The sequence below is a fragment of the Musca vetustissima genome, unplaced genomic scaffold (genome assembly GCF_032173495.1).
Source record: "Musca vetustissima isolate MV318-11 ecotype Yass unplaced genomic scaffold, APGP_CSIRO_Mvet_v1 utg4378, whole genome shotgun sequence".
NCBI lineage: Eukaryota > Metazoa > Arthropoda > Insecta > Diptera > Muscidae > Musca > Musca vetustissima.
The window spans coordinates 698564-719688 of record NW_026887069.1 but is presented as its reverse complement, the minus strand read 5'-3'; the positions used below and the strand labels follow the sequence as shown (position 1 = coordinate 719688).

Sequence of the window (21125 nt, the reverse complement as noted above, 5' to 3'; positions counted from 1 at the left end):
TATTTATTTTTTCATTTTCCAGACAATCGTCCATATCATTTTCAAGCCGAAGATGAGTCCGATCAAAAAGCTTGGATGGCTGTTTTGGTGAATTGTAAAGAAAAAGCTTTAGCTAAGGCATTCCAGCATGCAAATCCACAAATGAGTCCCAGCTTAGTGGAATTACAAAAGACTGTTATCAGGTGAGTTCCATGGCCATCACGACGAGGGAGAATTTAAATTTCACTAATGTGATTTCTTTCCAGATACGTCCAATTGTTACCAGGCAATGATCAATGCTGTGATTGTGGTTCACGCAATGATGTCACCTGGATAAGTCTGAATTTTGGCATTCTTGTGTGTATCCAATGTTCGGGTGTTCATCGTGATCTTGGTGTCCATCATTCACGCATCCAAAGTTTAACGCTGGATAATTTAACCACAGCCAATCTATTGATAGCTCGTGCCATGGGTAATCATGCTTTAAATGAAATTATGGAAGCCACATTGGGCAAAGGCAAACTGACACCGGATAGTACAATGTAAGGATGTGAATATTGAATAGATGAATACTTTTATTGTATAGAAGAGATATTGGTGAATACGTTTTAGTTGAGAGACACAAAATATTATAGGATAGTTGTTAAGAGGCTACTTTTCAAGAATACCTATAGACAGAATACCTATAGACAGAATCTAGGGTTTGCATTCAGGATCCCGATTGTATTAGAACGGAGTCTTGTTGATATCTGGACGCCTCAATAAGTTTATTCAGGCTTGGTTGCCGAGTCCTTACCATGGTTAGAGGCTATGCTATGGTCGACCCTAAATCCTCACTAAAATCAACTTCTATGCATCCGAATTTTAATAGGAAATATCTGAACGATATTGCGAGGAACTTCTTGAGTGAAATGATTCCTAAACCACGAGGGCCTGTCGACGTCAGCCCGAAGCGAGCCCTTTTTAAGGCCTCTCCTTCAAGAAAGCTGATAAGGCACAATTTCCCTCTGGAAATCCATTATCTGCCGAAGTGTCGAAACCGAAATATAAGGTTATGACAATTGGGCAGTTGTTGGTGGATAAAGTAAAAGTAGCGGACGCGAAACAGGTGCCTCCGCCAGGTGGGTGCATTTCTGTAGCAGTTGTCACTCTGCGAGCGGAATCTTCAGCCCTTCTATAGACAGAAGAACTTAAATGTCTTCTTATGGTGGTCTATAGGCTCTTCTTCTGACCTTTATTCTTTAGACAGAATAACCCAAAGATCTTCTACAGACAGCCGACCATAAACGACTTCTATGTGTTCTATAGACAATAGACCTTGTAGATCTTATAGACCTTATAGATCTTCCATAAACAGAATACATTAAAGGTTTTCTATAGATATAAGATCTTAAAGATATTTTATAAACAGAAAACCTTAAAGGTATTCTATAGAGACAATAGAACTTATAGATCTTCCATAGGCAGAAGACTTTAAAGGCCTTCCATAGATAGAATATCTTGAAGGCCTTCTATGAACAGTAGACCTTAATGGCTTTCTATAGACAAAGGACCTAAAATGCATTTTGTATATAGGCGAACAACCCTAGAGTCAATATTCTATAGAAGGCATTTGACATCTTCAACCCATAGAAGTAGGAGAAAACGAGGGATATAAATTTCATTCAATTTATTTTATTTTTTTTAGGGAACAACGTTACGATTTTATTCGAGCCAAATATGTTGCCAAGCGTTATGTGATGCGCACATGTGCCGATGAAAATGATTTACGCTGTGATTTGGAACAGGCTGTTGTTAATGCCGATATGAGTCAACTACTGCAGGTGTGGGCAGAAGGTGCAGATTTAACGTGTTGTCTACCCTCATGGGATGATGGTGTTACGGCACTGCATTTGGCTGTACTGCGCGAAACGGGTTGCACTCTACACATTGTTGATTTCCTTATACAAAATATGCCACCGAAAGGTCTAAATAAAGTTACAAATCCACCCAGTATATTAAATGTAACCGGTAAGAATACAGCACTGCATTTGTGTGCGGCACACGATAAAAGGGAGTGTATAAAACTACTTCTACGTTCCGGTGCCGATTATGAGATACGTAATTCTCAGAATAAAACCGCTTTGGATATAGCCAAAGAAATGGGTCATAATGTGTGTAAGGAATTGGTAAGCACTAGAATTTGTAATTATTTTCGGGATCTTTAATTAAATTTGAATTTTATTTTCAGATTGAATGTGCCATGCGACGTGAAAAAAGTGCTTTCGATCACATCAATACAGATTGGAATCTACCAAATGAAGATGGTTCAACAGATTTTTCAGATGATGATACGGTCATCGATGAACGTGTAAGTACTAGTTTTTGGGCTTATTCAAATCTCTTAAAGATATGTATTAATTATCGTTATTTTCTTTTAATTTTTAGAAGCGTTCACGTCCTCCCAGTTTTGCCGGCGGTGATTCACCGGTATTACGTTCACGTTCCTCAACTTGTGATTCAATACAAAGTAGTTCTAGTCCTATTGCAAATTGTCCCAGTCGACAATTTACATTGCCCATGTATCAGCAGTCGGCGGGTACATCACCGAAACAACAAATGTCCTTGGGCCAGTATTTAGGTAGTGCTGGCAATATTAATGCTGCAGTAGCTGCTGGTGTTGTCGGCGGAGGAGGAGGTAGTAATAGTGCCGTTGGTGGCGGCGGTTCAAGTCCCAGTTCAGCATCAAGCCAAAGTGGCCGCCTGGCAAGAAGTAATAATGAATTTGGTGGTGGCGCCAGGAAGTCAACATCAACAGGTAAGATATTAATCAAAATTCTGGATTAGAATACTAACAGAAGATTACTAATTCGAAAGTTTGAATACAATATCTTCTGTAGAAAATAGAACTTCTATAGGTATTCCATAGGCTGAAGACATACTAATGGTGTCCTATAGGCATTATACGTTACAATAGCCTACAGGTCATTTATAAAAGTATTTTAACTATTATAGACCTATAGGGTCTGATATCAGTCTGAAGCAAGCAGGTTCTCTGTACTCTTCTGCTATCATAGAAAATGTCTGTTTCTGTGTCATTTGTCTGTCTAAATCATACCTGTAAGTTTTCCTGTCTACGGAGGACATCCGTGCAAATCTGTCAATAGAAGACTTCAAGGAAGTAGGTGGCCTTTATTAATAGAATGCCTATTTGTTTTATACCCTTCACCACACTGTGGTGCAGGGTGTTATGTCTTTGTGTATAAGGAAACGAGAAAGACACGTGGTTTCTTTTGAGAATATTCATTGAATCACTTTCTGAGTCGATTTATGCATGTCCGTCAATCCGTCTGTCTGTCCATGTTAAATTGGCCCAAGGACGAACCCTATTAAAATTGGAAATAAATCGGTTCAGATTTAGATATAGCTACCATATATATTTTTGTCCGATTTAATGTAAATGGTATACCAAAGACCCTATATATCTTATGATTTCCACGAAATTTGGCATAGTGTACTGAATTGATTTTAGAATGATGTGTGTTAAGTTTCGTGAAAATCGATTCAGATTTAGATATAACTCCCATATATATTTTCGTCCGATTTAATGGAACCTCGAAGTCTTTAGGTCTATAGCTGAACTTTGGGGTTATATACATCAGTAAACGTCATCAAGACTCATCTGTCTATAGAACATCATAGATGTCTTTCTTCTGTAGAAGACATCTTTGCCCTGTTATTTGCTGACCTATAAGTTCTTCTACCCAGAGGACCTCTAGGGTCGTACATGTATAGAAGATATCTAAAAACTTCGGCCAATAGAAGAACTAGGTCTCCTGTTTATATCAATTACAGATCTGCCTATTGAAGATCTCTAGAGTCTTATATTTTTAGAAGACATATAGGGCCCATTGTTTGGAATAGTCCTTTTACCCATTTAGAGTCAATATTATTATTACGCATGCCTTCCATTATTAATTTTCCTGTTTCTTCTTGTTCTCTCCCTCTTTTCAGCCAACATGAATTCATTAAAGAAACGTACCGCACCTGCACCACCCCCGGGAACGACAACATCAAATTTCTATGGTACCCTACCGCATCCGCCTAGGCATTCACAGAATTTCGATACAAACGATATACGAACGCACAATCATAAAAATCAATCAATGGATCCGGCTTCATATGGTACCCTGCCGCTGTTGCGTTCCGTAGATAGTAGTCCTCGCATTATGGGCGGCGGTGGTGGTCACAATAGTTCAGCATCACATGGTGGTAGCTTTTATGAGCGTATAGATAAGCTGGTTGTCTCACAGGATCCCAATGGTGGCCCGAGCACAGTGGGCCACCATATAATGCCGGCAATGACAACATTCGGTCACAAACGTTCACCCAGTGGCGAATCGTTAAATCGTAATTTACATTTGGCTGGTGCCAAGTTAGTACTGCCACCTGCAGGGGAAATGCCCACATTGAAGCATGTCGATAAGTCTGCATTGTCAAGACCAAAAATACCACCGCCAGGACCACCAGCAGGTAGACACATATTAACTTTTATTTGGAAATGTATTTGTATAATTTACTGCTGAACTTTTCTTTCAGAACGTGAAATTTCCAATGGCCAATCAAATGAAAGTATTAGTTCCATAGATGAGGGACCTATTGCGCCACCCCGAAAGGTAAGTTCAGCATCACAAATATTGCTGCTTTGCCATTTCTTTTTCCCCCAGTCTGTATATTGTTGCAGTTTCCAGGATTTTTAAATTCAAAATGTTACAAAAAAATTACCTGCTTCTTACCTGTTATAAACATTTAGAAATTCTTGTGTTCTTGCTGTTCTTAATTTCGTTTCTTTTTTTTTATATTTTTTACCAAAACATTTTTTTCAAAATACCATTCTTTCCAGCGCAAACATAATAAATTATTGAAATTGTCTCAACCCAGTGAAGAAACGGTAAAATTAGTACTCTTGTGTTTGTTGTTCGTTTCGTTCGTTTTGTTTTAATTCCAAAAAAAATCTTCATACCAGATATTCTTGTTGTTGTTATTCTGTTTCTTTTTCTATTGGCGTCTCTATTAATACAATTTTTTGGCAGATTGATTACTAATTTGATTTTCAAATATAACCCAGCTGCTTTTGCATTCCGTTATTTGTTTTTCTCTCTTTTTTAACTGCAAGTGTGATTGTTGTTTTTTTTCGTAATCTTTAAGCGAGATAATTTCTTTTCTAAAAAATTTGTGTGTTTTTTATTAATTTTGTATGAAATGCGTTTTGTTTTGCAATTTTCAAATTAACCCTCATTATTACTAATAAAAACATAAACTTATTTTTAGAGAGTTTGAGGCAAAAGTTATCACAATTGCTTCAAAATCATATCGCATATTTTATTAACCTTCATAGATGTTCATTGTTCCTTATCTGTGTCTAAATATATCCTTGAATTAATATTGTACTTTTTTTCTTCGTATTAAAGAAAGTTATATAGTACAGATATCTTAAACCCAACTGTCTTCAATCCATTCCAACACCACATCGGTAGGTCTATCTTCTGAGTATTTTATTTTTATACCCTTCACAACACTGTGGTACAGGGTATTATGTCTTTGTGCATATGTTTTGTAACAGGCAAAAGGAAACGAGATAGACCCGTGCTTCCTTTTGAGAATATGCATAGAATCACTTTCTGAGTCGATTATTACTAATAAAAACATAAACTTATTTTTAGAGAGTTTGAGGCAAAAGTTATCACAATTGCTTCAAAATCATATCACATATTTTATTAACCTTCATAGATGTTCATTGTTCCTTATCTGTGTCTAAATATATCCTTGAATTAATATTGTACTTTTTTTCTTCGTATTAAAGAAAGTTATATAGTACAGATATCTTAAACCCAACTGTCTTCAATCCATTCCAACACCACATCGGTAGGTCTATGAAAGACCTCTTCTGAGTATTTTATTTTTATACCCTTCACAACACTGTGGTACAGGGTATTATGTCTTTGTGCATATGTTTTGTAACAGGCAAAAGGAAACGAGATAGACCCATGCTTCCTTTTGAGAATATGCATAGAATTACTTTCCATGTCGATTTATGCATGTCCGTCCGTCTGTCTGTCCATGTTAAATTGTAAACAAAATACAGGTCGCATTTATAATCCGACTTTGATGAAATTTGGTACAGCTATTGAAACTGGGGGAAATCGGTTCAGATTTAGATTTGCACGAAATTTGGGAAAGCGCTGATATAGCTCTTATATATATTTTCGTCCGATTTAATGTAAATGGTGCACCAAAGTCCCTATATATCTTTCGATTTGAACGAAATTTGCTGTGTGTCAAGTTTTGGAAAAATCTAAAGATGATATGTCGATTCTATCTACAGAATACTGTATATATTAGCACCTCTTGTATGTACCCATAGTGGTGAAGGGTATCATATAGTCAGCCCCGTCCGACTTTTGAACTTTCCTTACTAGTTTGTGATGTTTTTTTTTTATTCGTTATGAACTCTCCTCGGAATTTGCGGCCTTAGGTTTTCTTGTCCAAAACTTGCTTGGTTTAGGCACTTCTGTTTTGTTTTTTTTTTTTTTTTTTTTTTAACAGATTGGCTGTAGATAAAAGTTCTTTCTTAAATTATTGATAGAAAAACAGATGAATGGAAAATATGTTAACGCAATTAGAATTTGAAGAGGATGACCGGAGAAATTGTGCCATCTCAATTGGCTTTAGCCATAAGTCAATGGACAGTAGACTTTTTGGCTCGGATGGGCAATTGAATGGTTGGTGTGTGCCTTATGGGCTTGTAAGGCAGTAGGGACACTTATTTATAATCCTGGGGACAATGCGAATTAAGAAGATTGCTATAACCGGATCTTAATTGTAGCAGAATCGAACGGGTTTGCCTAGGGAGAAACCTCTTACAGTCCTAAATTGCCGGGGATGTTGGAGTAGAATCTGTTGCATCTGTAGCCATTCATGGCATCAGAGACCGCATATTGATGATAATTACAAGAATCTCCATTGGTTGTCACTAAGGAGACAAGTCTAGACAAGGCCTGCATAATTAAAGATAGAACGTCAAGTCCATCTTTTATGGGAAACATTGGTACCCAACGAGGCGCCAGCATAGATGTTTGTTCCTAAAGTTCACATTCTGTTTTATGTAGGTATAGTGTGAGGAGAAAATATGGAAATTTTCGAAAACCACCCTAAGGATTTTCGGAGGGTATACGCCTTGACGTCTCGAGTCTCGGATGCGAAAAGTGACACAGTTGACTTTTTTCTTATAAATAAGCAAATTTTGCTATTTTGCTTTGACAGCATAACCATTATTTTTAATTACGGCAGCGCACCTGCGAGGCATTGAATCAATAAAATGCTCAATTTGATCCTTGGGAATACTATTCCTTGCCTCCTGATCCTTTGGGAAGAGGTTATAATTGTTTGTTTTCGAAACTCTGATGTTGCTATCTATGTACTCCAAATATTTATCAATAGGGTAAATATCTGATGATTGCGTTGACTATTATCAAACCCAGATTTTTGTTGTATGCTTGGTGGTAATTGGCAAGCTGAAACACCCAAAACAAGCGGTATATTTTCTTCAGCGAAGGGAACCAGATGAGATAAGTGAGTTGAGTTTGTAAAAGTTCGTTTTTTATAGTTAAAGGTAGTTTTTAATGAGTTTAACGAATTGTCTGAAATTAAATAATCATGTATCATGGATATACATAAAGTTGGGTGATAATTATCTTCAGGAATACAAATAGGAGGTATCCTAACTAATTCAAAATATGGTGTATGATTTACGTAGACTAGTTCAAGGATTTTCTCATGATTATCTATATATATAAAAATGGAGCAAGAAAAATGTATACTAACGCATCAATTGAGAACGGCTGGACCGATTTCACTCAAAATTTCTTTGAGTTGTCGGTAATTACAGTGGGAAGGTTTTTATATAAGAAAATTTTGAGAAAAATCCGCGGAAATCTTGCAAAAATAATTTTAAAGAAACGGTTGGACCGATTTGACTTAAAGTTTCTGTTAGTATTCTGTAATTGAAGTGGAAAGGTTTTAATGAAAGAACATTTTAAGAAAAATCCGCGAAAACGTTGCAAAATGTATTTTGAACGATATTAACCTTTCCACACATTTTATATCGAACCTTTATGGTTTCACCTCTTCGTAGTTCTTTTTGGACATATTTGGGGCGAAAATGGGCAGTGTATATCTTTAAGAAATTGTCAATTATGGAAAATTATCAAAATATTTTAATTTTCTACATTTAATTGGATTGTCATTGGCTTCAAAAAAACTATCTACATACATATGTATATACAACTAGCGGGCCCGGCAAACGTTGTCTTGCCTAGCAATATTGTTGATGTATAATTTTCGGCGTTCTACTTATATGATAGTTGATATTGAAAATTTAACATTACATTAATAATATCAATATTGACCCAAGTATTCGGATAGCTCCCATATATATCCCTTAATAATTAGTATTTGGCTGAAATTTTTTATTCGCCCAAGCTTCCAAATATCCCTCATAGGAGTTGGTTCCAGTGTGTCAACCAAAGTGGTAGTAATGTTTTATTTGGTCAAAATTTCTCATAGAGTTGGTCTAAAGTATTAAAAAGGCGCCATACATATTTGAAGTTCTTAACCCTTTTTCCAACCTGAGTGTCTGTACATTATTTTTAAAGAGCATGGGCAACCTACTGTCACATAGTGTTGTAACATTGTTCCCATATAAATGTCCCGACCGATTTAAGGAATCTACATATTAGAAGATATGCAAAGTTAGATTTAAGTTTAAGTTTATTTGATATATTAAGGTATTTGCAATTTTATAGTCACAGGCTCAATACGAAAAAAACATAACTTGTTTTTTGATATATACTTAATGAATTTTTCACAGAAAATGGCATCGTATATTAGTTTTATCTGTGATACACATTTGTGGTATCGGATATATGCGAGGTGTTGTGTTTATGAGTTCAAAGGCATTGACCAACGATTAGGCATATAACCACCATATAATGGTACCACCTGATTTGATATTTCCCGTGCCTAGCAACATTTTAAGTACTTTAAAGAACAACGTCTCCTCATGGAACTATTACTATTCATATTTTAAGAAAAAATGATCTAGGGAATGGATCTTAGGATCAAAACTATTGCGAATATCTTCTGATTTTCATCCTTGCATTTGTAGCTGGAACCGTAGCGCTTCGCTGCCCCTACTAAAGACCAATAAAATCCTTCATTCCCATTACCATTACCTTTATGTCTATATTCTCATCTGATTTCCCATTGTAGTTTTAGTAATAGTTTAGTTTTGTTTTAGTAATATCCCTTTGATCAACTAAACATAATTTCTCAAGTAATGTACATATTTTGTTTTCAGGTCACCTATGATGATAACCCACCACAGATTTTATATTATTATAACTTTTAATTCATCATTCGCATTTCGCTTCTGTATATCTCCCAATTATTGCTGATGCATACTTTTATTGAAATTTTCAAAAATTTTCATTTCACACAAATTTTATTCCAATGTGTATGAATATGACAATGGAGAGATGGAAAGCAGTAGACGTTACTGACCTGATGGCTATAAAAATTACTGATAATAATGCACTGATAATAGGACAAAAAATTATGAGTTGAAAATTTCAGATTTTGACCAAATTTTACTTCCTGGTCATTTAAGATTGGATTTGTACTTATCTGAATATCATACATACTTTTATGAACATATTTATTCATGGTATTCAGATATGTGCATAGACAATTAATATTAGTTCAGAACTATGATTACGGTTGATGCTATAACTCTTCGTCATTTTGAAAGTTTATTTTGCATATCTTACTTCCATGTGATGGCATAACTGACTGCGAAAATTTCTGCAAAGTCTATTCAGCGAATTTTGTGTCTACAACCAAAATTGTTTCTTTTTTCCATGTATAGATAAATTAAATTCAATTGTGAGTAAATTCCGTCCATTGTATTACCCCAATTTTAATATGGATGATGCGTATTTGTAACCAATTTACTCAAGCAAATTTTAAAGTGGGAATTTGTAACGCCCCTTAGGATATAAACATAGAATACCTATTTCAGATTTGTAATTACTTTTGATGCCATAACTCCGCTTATGATTTTTCTACCAGGTAGCATGAGGTGCTGTAAAATTCTCAGCAAAATCTGTTGAGCGGTTTTTGACTAATCAAACAAAAAATGTTATTTTCTATGTATGTAAATTATTTAAGTGCATTTGCATTTTCCCCAATCGTACCCCGCTCATATTTGTATGCATGATGTGTATTTACACCTACGCTATTCAGACAAATTTTGAAGACTGTGTCTATTTGTATGCATGATGTGTATTTACACCTACGCTATTCAGACAAATTTTGAAGACTGTGTCTATTACCGTTATATAGATATACGCATATTACATGTACTGAAATTTCTAGGTGTGTTCCCTATTTAGGCTATAACTCTGCATCCACGCGGAATTTTAGAAGTTTATATATCCTTTGTTACTTTCATGACATACTGTGTAAATCTAATTAACACCTGTTCAGCGGTTTTTGCGTCTATTGGTAGCATACAAACAAACATTTTTTTCTATCTATATATATAAAAATGGAGCAAGAAAAATGTATACTAACGCATCAATTGAGAACGGCTGGACCGATTTCACTCAAAATTTCTTTGAGTTGTCGGTAATTACAGTGGGAAGGTTTTTATATAAGAAAATTTTGAGAAAAATCCGCGGAAATCTTGCAAAAATAATTTTAAAGAAACGGTTGGACCGATTTGACTTAAAGTTTCTGTTAGTATTCTGTAATTGAAGTGGAAAGGTTTTAATGAAAGAACATTTTAAGAAAAATCCGCGAAAACGTTGCAAAATGTATTTTGAACGATATTAACCTTTCCACACATTTTATATCGAACCTTTATGGTTTCACCTCTTCGTAGTTCTTTTTGGACATATTTGGGGCGAAAATGGGCAGTGTATATCTTTAAGAAATTGTCAATTATGGAAAATTATCAAAATATTTTAATTTTCTACATTTAATTGGATTGTCATTGGCTTCAAAAAAACTATCTACATACATATGTATATACAATAGAAAAAAATGTTTGTTTGTATGCTACCAATAGACGCAAAAACCGCTGAACAGGTGTTAATTAGATTTACACAGTATGTCATGAAAGTAACAAAGGATATATAAACTTCTAAAATTCCGCGTGGATGCAGAGTTATAGCCTAAATAGGGAACACACCTAGAAATTTCAGTACATGTAATATGCGTATATCTATATAACGGTAATAGACACAGTCTTCAAAATTTGTCTGAATAGCGTAGGTGTAAATACACATCATGCATACAAATAGACACAGTCTTCAAAATTTGTCTGAATAGCGTAGGTGTAAATACACATCATGCATACAAATATGAGCGGGGTACGATTGGGGAAAATGCAAATGCACTTAAATAATTTACATACATAGAAAATAACATTTTTTGTTTGATTAGTCAAAAACCGCTCAACAGATTTTGCTGAGAATTTTACAGCACCTCATGCTACCTGGTAGAAAAATCATAAGCGGAGTTATGGCATCAAAAGTAATTACAAATCTGAAATAGGTATTCTATGTTTATATCCTAAGGGGCGTTACAAATTCCCACTTTAAAATTTGCTTGAGTAAATTGGTTACAAATACGCATCATCCATATTAAAATTGGGGTAATACAATGGACGGAATTTACTCACAATTGAATTTAATTTATCTATACATGGAAAAAAGAAACAATTTTGGTTGTAGACACAAAATTCGCTGAATAGACTTTGCAGAAATTTTCGCAGTCAGTTATGCCATCACATGGAAGTAAGATATGCAAAATAAACTTTCAAAATGACGAAGAGTTATAGCATCAACCGTAATCATAGTTCTGAACTAATATTAATTGTCTATGCACATATCTGAATACCATGAATAAATATGTTCATAAAAGTATGTATGATATTCAGATAAGTACAAATCCAATCTTAAATGACCAGGAAGTAAAATTTGGTCAAAATCTGAAATTTTCAACTCATAATTTTTTGTCCTATTATCAGTGCATTATTATCAGTAATTTTTATAGCCATCAGGTCAGTAACGTCTACTGCTTTCCATCTCTCCATTGTCATATTCATACACATTGGAATAAAATTTGTGTGAAATGAAAATTTTTGAAAATTTCAATAAAAGTATGCATCAGCAATAATTGGGAGATATACAGAAGCGAAATGCGAATGATGAATTAAAAGTTATAATAATATAAAATCTGTGGTGGGTTATCATCATAGGTGACCTGAAAACAAAATATGTACATTACTTGAGAAATTATGTTTAGTTGATCAAAGGGATATTACTAAAACAAAACTAAACTATTACTAAAACTACAATGGGAAATCAGATGAGAATATAGACATAAAGGTAATGGTAATGGGAATGAAGGATTTTATTGGTCTTTAGTAGGGGCAGCGAAGCGCTACGGTTCCAGCTACAAATGCAAGGATGAAAATCAGAAGATATTCGCAATAGTTTTGATCCTAAGATCCATTCCCTAGATCATTTTTTCTTAAAATATGAATAGTAATAGTTCCATGAGGAGACGTTGTTCTTTAAAGTACTTAAAATGTTGCTAGGCACGGGAAATATCAAATCAGGTGGTACCATTATATGGTGGTTATATGCCTAATCGTTGGTCAATGCCTTTGAACTCATAAACACAACACCTCGCATATATCCGATACCACAAATGTGTATCACAGATAAAACTAATATACGATGCCATTTTCTGTGAAAAATTCATTAAGTATATATCAAAAAACAAGTTATGTTTTTTTCGTATTGAGCCTGTGACTATAAAATTGCAAATACCTTAATATATCAAATAAACTTAAACTTAAATCTAACTTTGCATATCTTCTAATATGTAGATTCCTTAAATCGGTCGGGACATTTATATGGGAACAATGTTACAACACTATGTGACAGTAGGTTGCCCATGCTCTTTAAAAATAATGTACAGACACTCAGGTTGGAAAAAGGGTTAAGAACTTCAAATATGTATGGCGCCTTTTTAATACTTTAGACCAACTCTATGAGAAATTTTGACCAAATAAAACATTACTACCACTTTGGTTGACACACTGGAACCAACTCCTATGAGGGATATTTGGAAGCTTGGGCGAATAAAAAATTTCAGCCAAATACTAATTATTAAGGGATATATATGGGAGCTATCCGAATACTTGGGTCAATATTGATATTATTAATGTAATGTTAAATTTTCAATATCAACTATCATATAAGTAGAACGCCGAAAATTATACATCAACAATATTGCTAGGCAAGACAACGTTTGCCGGGCCCGCTAGTTTTCTATATTATTTATTTGTTGAAGATTAATGTCACAAAATCGGCTAATAATTTCAGAAGTAAATTGATTTTAATTTATATCAGATGTCAATGGAGTAAGAGCTTCTGACTCGGGCAATGAAAGCCACTTCACAGATGGCATATTAAGATCGCCAAGAACTAATATTCGGAATCGAATCATTCATTTTATTATGGATTGTATTGCTAATATATGCTGATTATGGATATCAAGCTGCGATGAAGGAGGAATATATGAACAAGTGACGAATAGTTTAAATTTACCCAATTCAATGGATATGCCGACGAATTCTATATCAGTTAAATGATTTAATTGGATTACATTCGTGGAATATTTGGCGTCTACTGCGATGAGGACACAACCACCCCTTTTATTTATCCGATCTTTTCTAAAAATTTGATATTTTGAACTTAGAATTTCACTATTAATATTAAGCACAGATATTTTAAGCCAAGTTTCAGAAAATACTATAATATTATAATCAAAACCATGGGTATCAGTATATAAACGAGTATAAACATTCGATCCATTACATCATAAATCTTGTAAATCGAACCCCTCATAAAAGAAAAACAGCCCTATAGCATTATTGACCCACCTCCATGCTCACCAGTACCACTGAAATGCTGGGGCATGAGCCTTTCATTTATGGACTTTCTCATGGTAATTTGTTCATTTCTGAGTCTTTAATTTTTAACGTTAGTTCATTCGAGAGCATAATATTTCTCTACTGAGTCGGTCTTTCTTTCCGATTCTTTTCGGAAACAAAAGTACATACTTGATAGTTTTCGGGCATGTAGGCCTGCTACCATAGCTCGTTCACGGTCTGATCTTCAGGTTATTTCCAACGATAACCGTGTCACAATTTCCGTTAAACTCTTAGATGGGTAATTTTTTCTTACTGTTATGACAATTTGTTGATCAGTACAAACTGATGTTCTTTTGCAGAATTCCTTTGTGCTGAACTTTTACCACATATATAGTTGCATAAAATCTACTTATAATTCGAGAAATCACTAATTCATTTATGAAATATTTCTCCAAAATTGTATTCTGTGATAGATTATTAGCATAATCACTGGTAAAATATATATGGAAGCTATATATATATATATGGAAGCTTTATATAAACCTGAACCGATTTTCACGATACTTAACACACATCATTATAGACTTAATTGAGTACGCGCTGTGCCAAATTTCGTCCAAATGGTCACCCAGTCTTCTTATGGAAGACCCCATAATTTATATAGAATAGTATAATTCTAGATTCAATTTAGTACGCTATGTCAAATTTCGTGCAAATCGAAAGATATATAGGGATTTTGTTATACCAATGGGTTTTCTTACAAATGGTCACCCAGTCTTCTTATGGAAGACCCAATAATTTCTATAGAATAGTATTTTTATATAGGCCAAAAGATCTTAAAAATTTATAGAAATTTTTTATAGAATCCAAAGTGTGTTCTCATAGAAGACCTATGAGTCCTCTATTAGATTTAGATTCATATAGAAGGACCAAGATCAAGTGGTTTTATTTTATAGAAGTTCAAAGGCTCCATACATCAAAATGTATTTTTATGAAAGACCCAAGGATTTCGTACTTGTGTAAATACTTTTTTTCAATATAGTTTTAAAAATGGCAATTGTATAAATGCAAAAAGTATTTTGCCTTTTCATTTTTTCTGCAATCGAATTAATTTTTCAAGGTTTTCATAAACGTGTATAACTTTCACACATTGTAAGTTTTTTGATACCAACCGGCAATTTGTTTGTTCATTTATTTATTGACCATGAAAATCTCTGAGATTTATATAGCCAATCGCACATTTAATGGCATTTATCGCAAAACTATCAAATTTTTATCGTACAATTTATGGTGCCATTATAAAGCAATGCAGGGGCATACAAATACTACATCATCAACTCACGCCTCAGAGCACCCCCACTTCCAACCAATGTCACAGAAACAAAAATTCATTCATAAAAAATGAAAAAAAACAAAAGCGTGCATAGACAACGACAACAACAAACAAAAAATAAAAACAATAACGACATTACAAATAAAATTACATTGTTCCGATTGTTATTTACAATGTTAATCTACCCTCATTTGAGATACAACGCGCAACTTGTGTGCGCTGTTACAACAATCAACAACAACAATAGTAAATAAATGAACAACAACATACACATACAACACAATAGAATTATTAATAATCATTATTTGTGTATCATCAATCAACAAGTTATGTTTAATTTTTAAATGTATGCGTTCCTAGTATGTGTGTGTGTTTATATGTATGTGTATGCATTTTCTTGCGTTTATTTTTAACCCTTACAACAAAATATATCTTATCTTGAAACGAAGAAAAAGGCGAAAAACCCCAACTCTTTTTTCCCCATAAATTGTCGTCGTGGTCTTCGTCGTCATCATCATCGTAGATATTGTCCAATTGATTTTACAACCCAATTATAATTGTCTTCCATTTGTTTTTCTTTTCTTCTTCTTGTTTCATTTCTTTTTAGCTTATGAATCAATCAATTAATTACACCGAATATGAGTCATGGAACACCGATATGGATTCCTCTGGTGGCGGTCTAGACCATTCAGCCGATTCGAATTTATCATCAAGTGATAACGATCGTATTAATTCGTCGCCAGATAATCTTCTTAAAGGCCCCTGTAGTAGTGGTGGTGGCGGTTGCGGTGGTCTCAGTATTGGTGGCGGTAATTCCAGTGGGGGTTCCGGTGTAAGTGGCAGTGTACTGACAGCAACAACAGGAGGAAATAAATATAATTATGTAAGTGTAATCGCTATGCAATGCTTTACAATTAAATAGAGAGAAGAAAAAGATTTATATTCGAATTGAAAGAAATTATTTTCAAAGCACTATTTGAAGACGAAAAATGTTTCTAATCGAAAATTAGAAGGTATTATAATTGAATCTGATCTACACTATCTTCTTATAGAGAAGATCAAACAGTCTTCTAATAGAAATTCTGGATGTTCAAAAGGCATTCTTATAGAAGTCCAAAGAATTTTCTTCTCTTTTATAGAATAGATTTTTTAAATAAACCAAAATATCTTCTTATAAAAACCCCACAGTCATCTTATAGCAAATCCAAAATTGTTTATAGAATCCAAAGTGTCTTCTCATAGAATTGGAGATTAGATTCATATAGAATTGGATTTAGATTCATATAGAAGCACCAGGATCAGGTGGTCTTATTTTATAGAAGTCCAAAGGCTCTTCTCATAGAAAACCAAAAAACCTCTTCTCATAGAAGACCAAAAAGTCTTTATCTAGATGATAAAAAAAATCTTATAGAAGTCCAAATGGGGTTTCTTACTGAGGTTTCACCAGTTTTCTTGTGGAAGATCAAACATTTTTTATAGAATATAATTTTCATATAGACCCAAAGATCTTCTTATAAAAGCCTCACAGTCTTCTTATAGCAGGCCCAAAATTGTTTATAGAATCCCAAAAAGACCCAAGAATGTTTATAGAATAGAATTTTTATATAGACCCAAAGATCTTCTTATAAAAACCCCACAGTCTTCTTATATCAGGCCCAAAATTGTTTATAGAATCCAATGTGTATTCTCTTAGAAGACCTATGAGTCTCCTATTAGATTTAGATTCATATAGAAGGACCATGATCAAGTGGTTGTATTTTATAGAAGTTCAAAGGCTCTTCTCATAGAAGACCAAAAAGTCTTTATCTAGATTATCAAAATGTTCTTTTATATAAATCCAAAAGGTTTTCTTACATATGGTCCACCAGTTTTCTTATGGAAGACCCAAAAATGTTTATAGAATATAATTTTTATATACCCAAAGATCTTCTTATAAAAACACCACAGTCTTCTTATAGCAGACCCAATATTGTTCATAGAATCCAAAGTGTCTTCCCATAGAAGACCTATGACTCTTCTTTTAGATTTAGATTCATATAGAAGGACGAAAAATCTTTTATAAAAGACCTGGTGAGAATTCCTCATAGGTCAACTAAGGACATTCATATTCTTCGGTTTCTTAAAGAAGATCAAAGAATCTTCTTTTAGAAGACTAAAAAATACGTGTCTTATAGAGGACCGAAATGTTTTCTTGGAGAAGACCAATGGTTTTTTTATAGAAGACCAAACGAACTACCTTTACATAACAGGAATGTCTTCCTTTTGAAGACCAAAGGGTATTGTAAACACGACTAAATAACCTTTTACTTCAGTCCGATTTTTGCTAAAGCCGCACATACCATTATCCCCCATTTTCGATATTTTAAAGGTTTTAACTGCATTTTTCCTGATAGGCCAAAAAAGAACATTCTTCTTATAGAAGTCAAATAGACTTTTTGTAGAATCCCCAAGGGTCTTCTCACAGAAGGGTCTTATAGGAGGTCAACTCGTAACCGAAGAGTATTTTAGATAACCGAAACGTTTTCTTATCGAATACCAACATTTTTTTTAATAAAATGCCAAACGGACTTCCTTTAAAAGACCGAAATGTCTTCGTATGGAAGACTAAAGGATATTTTTTTAAAACAACAAAATGAACTTTTAATTCAGTCCGATTTTTTCTAAAGTCGCATATATTCGACATTTTAAAGGTATTAACTGAATTTTCGGGTATTTAGAGATTGATGGACATTTTAACAGCAAAATTTTAATATTGGTCCACGTTTTGGTATAGCCTCCATATAATTGTAGGTACTGATCTATTATATGGTATTTTGAAGTTTAAAGCCGCATTTTATACCCTTCATCACGCTGTGGTATAGGGTATCATGTCTTTGTATATATGTTTGTAACAGGCAAAAGGAAACTAGATAGACACAGGGTTCAATGGAATATGCATAGAATCACTTTCTAAGTCGATTTATGCATGTCCGTCCGTCCGTTCGTCTGTCCATGTTAAATTGTAAACAAAGTACATGTCGCATTTATGATCCAAATTAGATGAAATTTGACACAGGTCACTTAATTGGGATAAGGATGAACCCTATATATATATTTTCGTCCGATTTAATGTAAATGGTCCTATATATCTTTCGATTTGCACGAAATTTGGCATGGCGTACTGAATTAAGTCTAGAATGATGTGTGTAAAGTTTCGTGAAAATCGGTTCCGATTTAGAAAAATATCCTATATATATTTTCGTCCGATTTAATGAAAAAGCTGCACCAAAGTCCCTATATATCTTTCCATTAGCACGAAGTTTGGCATAGTGTTTTGACTTATGTCTAGAGTGCTGTGTATTAAGTTTCGTGAAAGTCGGATCAGATTTAGATATAGCTCCCATATATATTTTCGTCCGATTTAATGTAAATGATACACCAAAGTCCCTATATTTCCTTCGATTTGCACAAAATTTGACATGGCTTACTGAATTAAGACTAGAATGATATTTGATAAGTTTCGTGAAAATCGGCTCAGATTTAGGTATACCTCCCATATATTTTCGTCCGATTAAATGTAAATGGTGCACGAAAGTCCCTATATATCTTTCGATTTGCACGAAATTTGGCATGGCGTACTGAAATAAGTCTAGAACGATGTGTGTTAAGTTTCGTGAAAACCGGTTAAGGGAATTCCAATATAGATCCATTTTTTTGCCATAGCCCCGACTTAAAAACTTTCTGGTCGCTCCAGAGGCCGCAATTATGCCCCAAACACCGCGAAGGGGATCGGGCCAGATAATAAGCATGCATGTTTTGATAAAGATCGGTCAATATTTAGCGGGTCAAATGGACCCTGACTTTTCTGTGAAAAATGACAAAATTTGTATTCTATGGCATATATATTTACCCCTGAAGAACATAGACCCGAGAAGTTGATAGTATATCCAAGACGAGTGGTTGACCTTTAAATTGATACCAATTATATTGTCGTATGTACTCGGATGTGGGAGTTACATTTAAACATTTACAGGTGCTTACGTACTGAGATATTATTTAGTAATCCATTACCACACTAGAAGGCGGAAATATAGCGCTGATCGCTTCCAAGAGGTTCCGTTTATGGTCAAGAACAACGCCTATAATTTGCGGTGATGATCATGTCGATCTGTATGCCACAATTATAAGCAGAATGTTACACTGGAGAATGAATCTGGTCAACTAATTTGATGGGCTTTTGTAATGATCTGTCACTATTCAGCGGGTCAAATCAACCAAGACCTTTCTGTGTAAAATGAAAAAAATGGATATTATGATATAAAACATAATTCGAAAAAGATGTCATGGCAAGAAATAGGTGCTATTGACCTAATTGGTTAAGAGGGTGCAAATAGATATAGATCTGCAGAAAGTTAGAGTTCCGTCGTAGTTGTGTAGGGTATCATATGGTCGGCCCCGTCCGACTATACTGCTCCGCTCACTGGTTTATTAATATTTTTACTTATTTATTTTCTTATTAAATTTGTTTCTTTTCAGGCTGGTCATCGCCGTTGTCGTGCCTTATACGATTGTTCAGCCGACAATGATGATGAATTGGAATTCAAAGAGGGCGAGGTCCTTATCGTTCTCAATGAACGAACCGATGATGAAAACTGGATGGAAGGTGTGATAGAAGGTGATCCAACACGTCGTGGCATGTTTCCCGTAAGTTTCGTCCATATGTTACCCGATTAAAACCAAACAATGAGACACATTTAAATACAAAATGGGTAGTATAGTATTATTAATGTAATAATAATAATAATAACAACAACAAACAAAAATACCATTGAACTCTGTAAATGTAGTAGATGATATAATAATTAATTAATGATATAGTAAAGAAAAACATAGATTTAAAGAAAAAGAAAAAACAAACGACAAAAATAAGAAAACAATAACACAAAACAATCGTTACAAAACCCTATATATAAAAATAATAATAATAATAATGACAAAACAAACAAAAAAGATAGAAAAACATAAAACAAATTATAATGAAATTATGTATTTAACCGATGAACATTTAAATGTAGTCTCTAGAAGAAAAAAAAAACACACACACACAGAACAAACCAATATATTAACAACCAACATCCAACAACAAAAACAGTTTTGTTCCGCTCCAAAATTTAACTCAAGGTTAATTGTGTATTTGTGTAATAACGTACATGAAAAAAACAAAAAATAAATAGATAAAAAATTTGCAATGATTTTTTTAGACAAATAGCCAACATCAAATAAATTTTGAACATTTAAACAAAATAAACGAAACATACACACACAAACGTATTATATAATGTAATTATTATTAGCATTAACTATTATTATTAATATTGGTAATACTGATAACAACAACAAAGAAATAAATTAAAAGGTTTATCCTTGAACAATAAAATAGTAATAATAATAATAAAGTCTATAGTAAAACCAATAATTGGGAAAAGGTAATAAAATACACACACATGACCCAAAAAGTCCTATGTGGGGGATGTTTCTAATTTTGAAAAAATGTAATTGTCATTCAACTAGAATCGTATAGATTAAAGTTTACGAAATTACTGCATTTAAATTGTGTCTTTGTGTGTCATTTTATTTAGATATAATTCGATAAAAGTGATCTTAAACAATTATTTTGTATTTTTTCATTCCTAAAAAAATGAAACGAGGTCTTCATAAAAATGTACTGTCAAGATTTTCTTAAAGGACCTTATAGTCCGAAAGTCAATTTTAATGGAGGACCATGAA

The 21125-nt window shown here is 33.8% G+C and overlaps 1 protein-coding gene across 2 annotated transcripts in view; it reads left to right on the top strand.

Moving 5' to 3' along the window:
- LOC133334553 (arfGAP with SH3 domain, ANK repeat and PH domain-containing protein) overlaps positions 1-20091 on the top strand; it is a 73053-nt gene extending 52962 nt beyond the window's left edge. Inside the window, exons 7-16 of one of the 2 annotated variants that reach the window (XM_061542867.1) lie at positions 23-182; positions 246-521; positions 1667-2147; positions 2210-2329; positions 2407-2776; positions 3973-4491; positions 4558-4634; positions 4862-4909; positions 15967-16242; positions 19875-20091. In XM_061542867.1, the coding sequence (XP_061398851.1) occupies positions 23-182; positions 246-521; positions 1667-2147; positions 2210-2329; positions 2407-2776; positions 3973-4491; positions 4558-4634; positions 4862-4909; positions 15967-16242; positions 19875-20072 (2525 nt within the window). In that variant the 3' untranslated portion in view covers positions 20073-20091. The remainder of the gene's footprint in view (positions 1-22; positions 183-245; positions 522-1666; positions 2148-2209; positions 2330-2406; positions 2777-3972; positions 4492-4557; positions 4635-4861; positions 4910-15966; positions 16243-19874) is intronic. The other variant, XM_061542868.1, reaches the window with a different exon arrangement.
- Positions 20092-21125: the final 1034 nt, after the last annotated feature.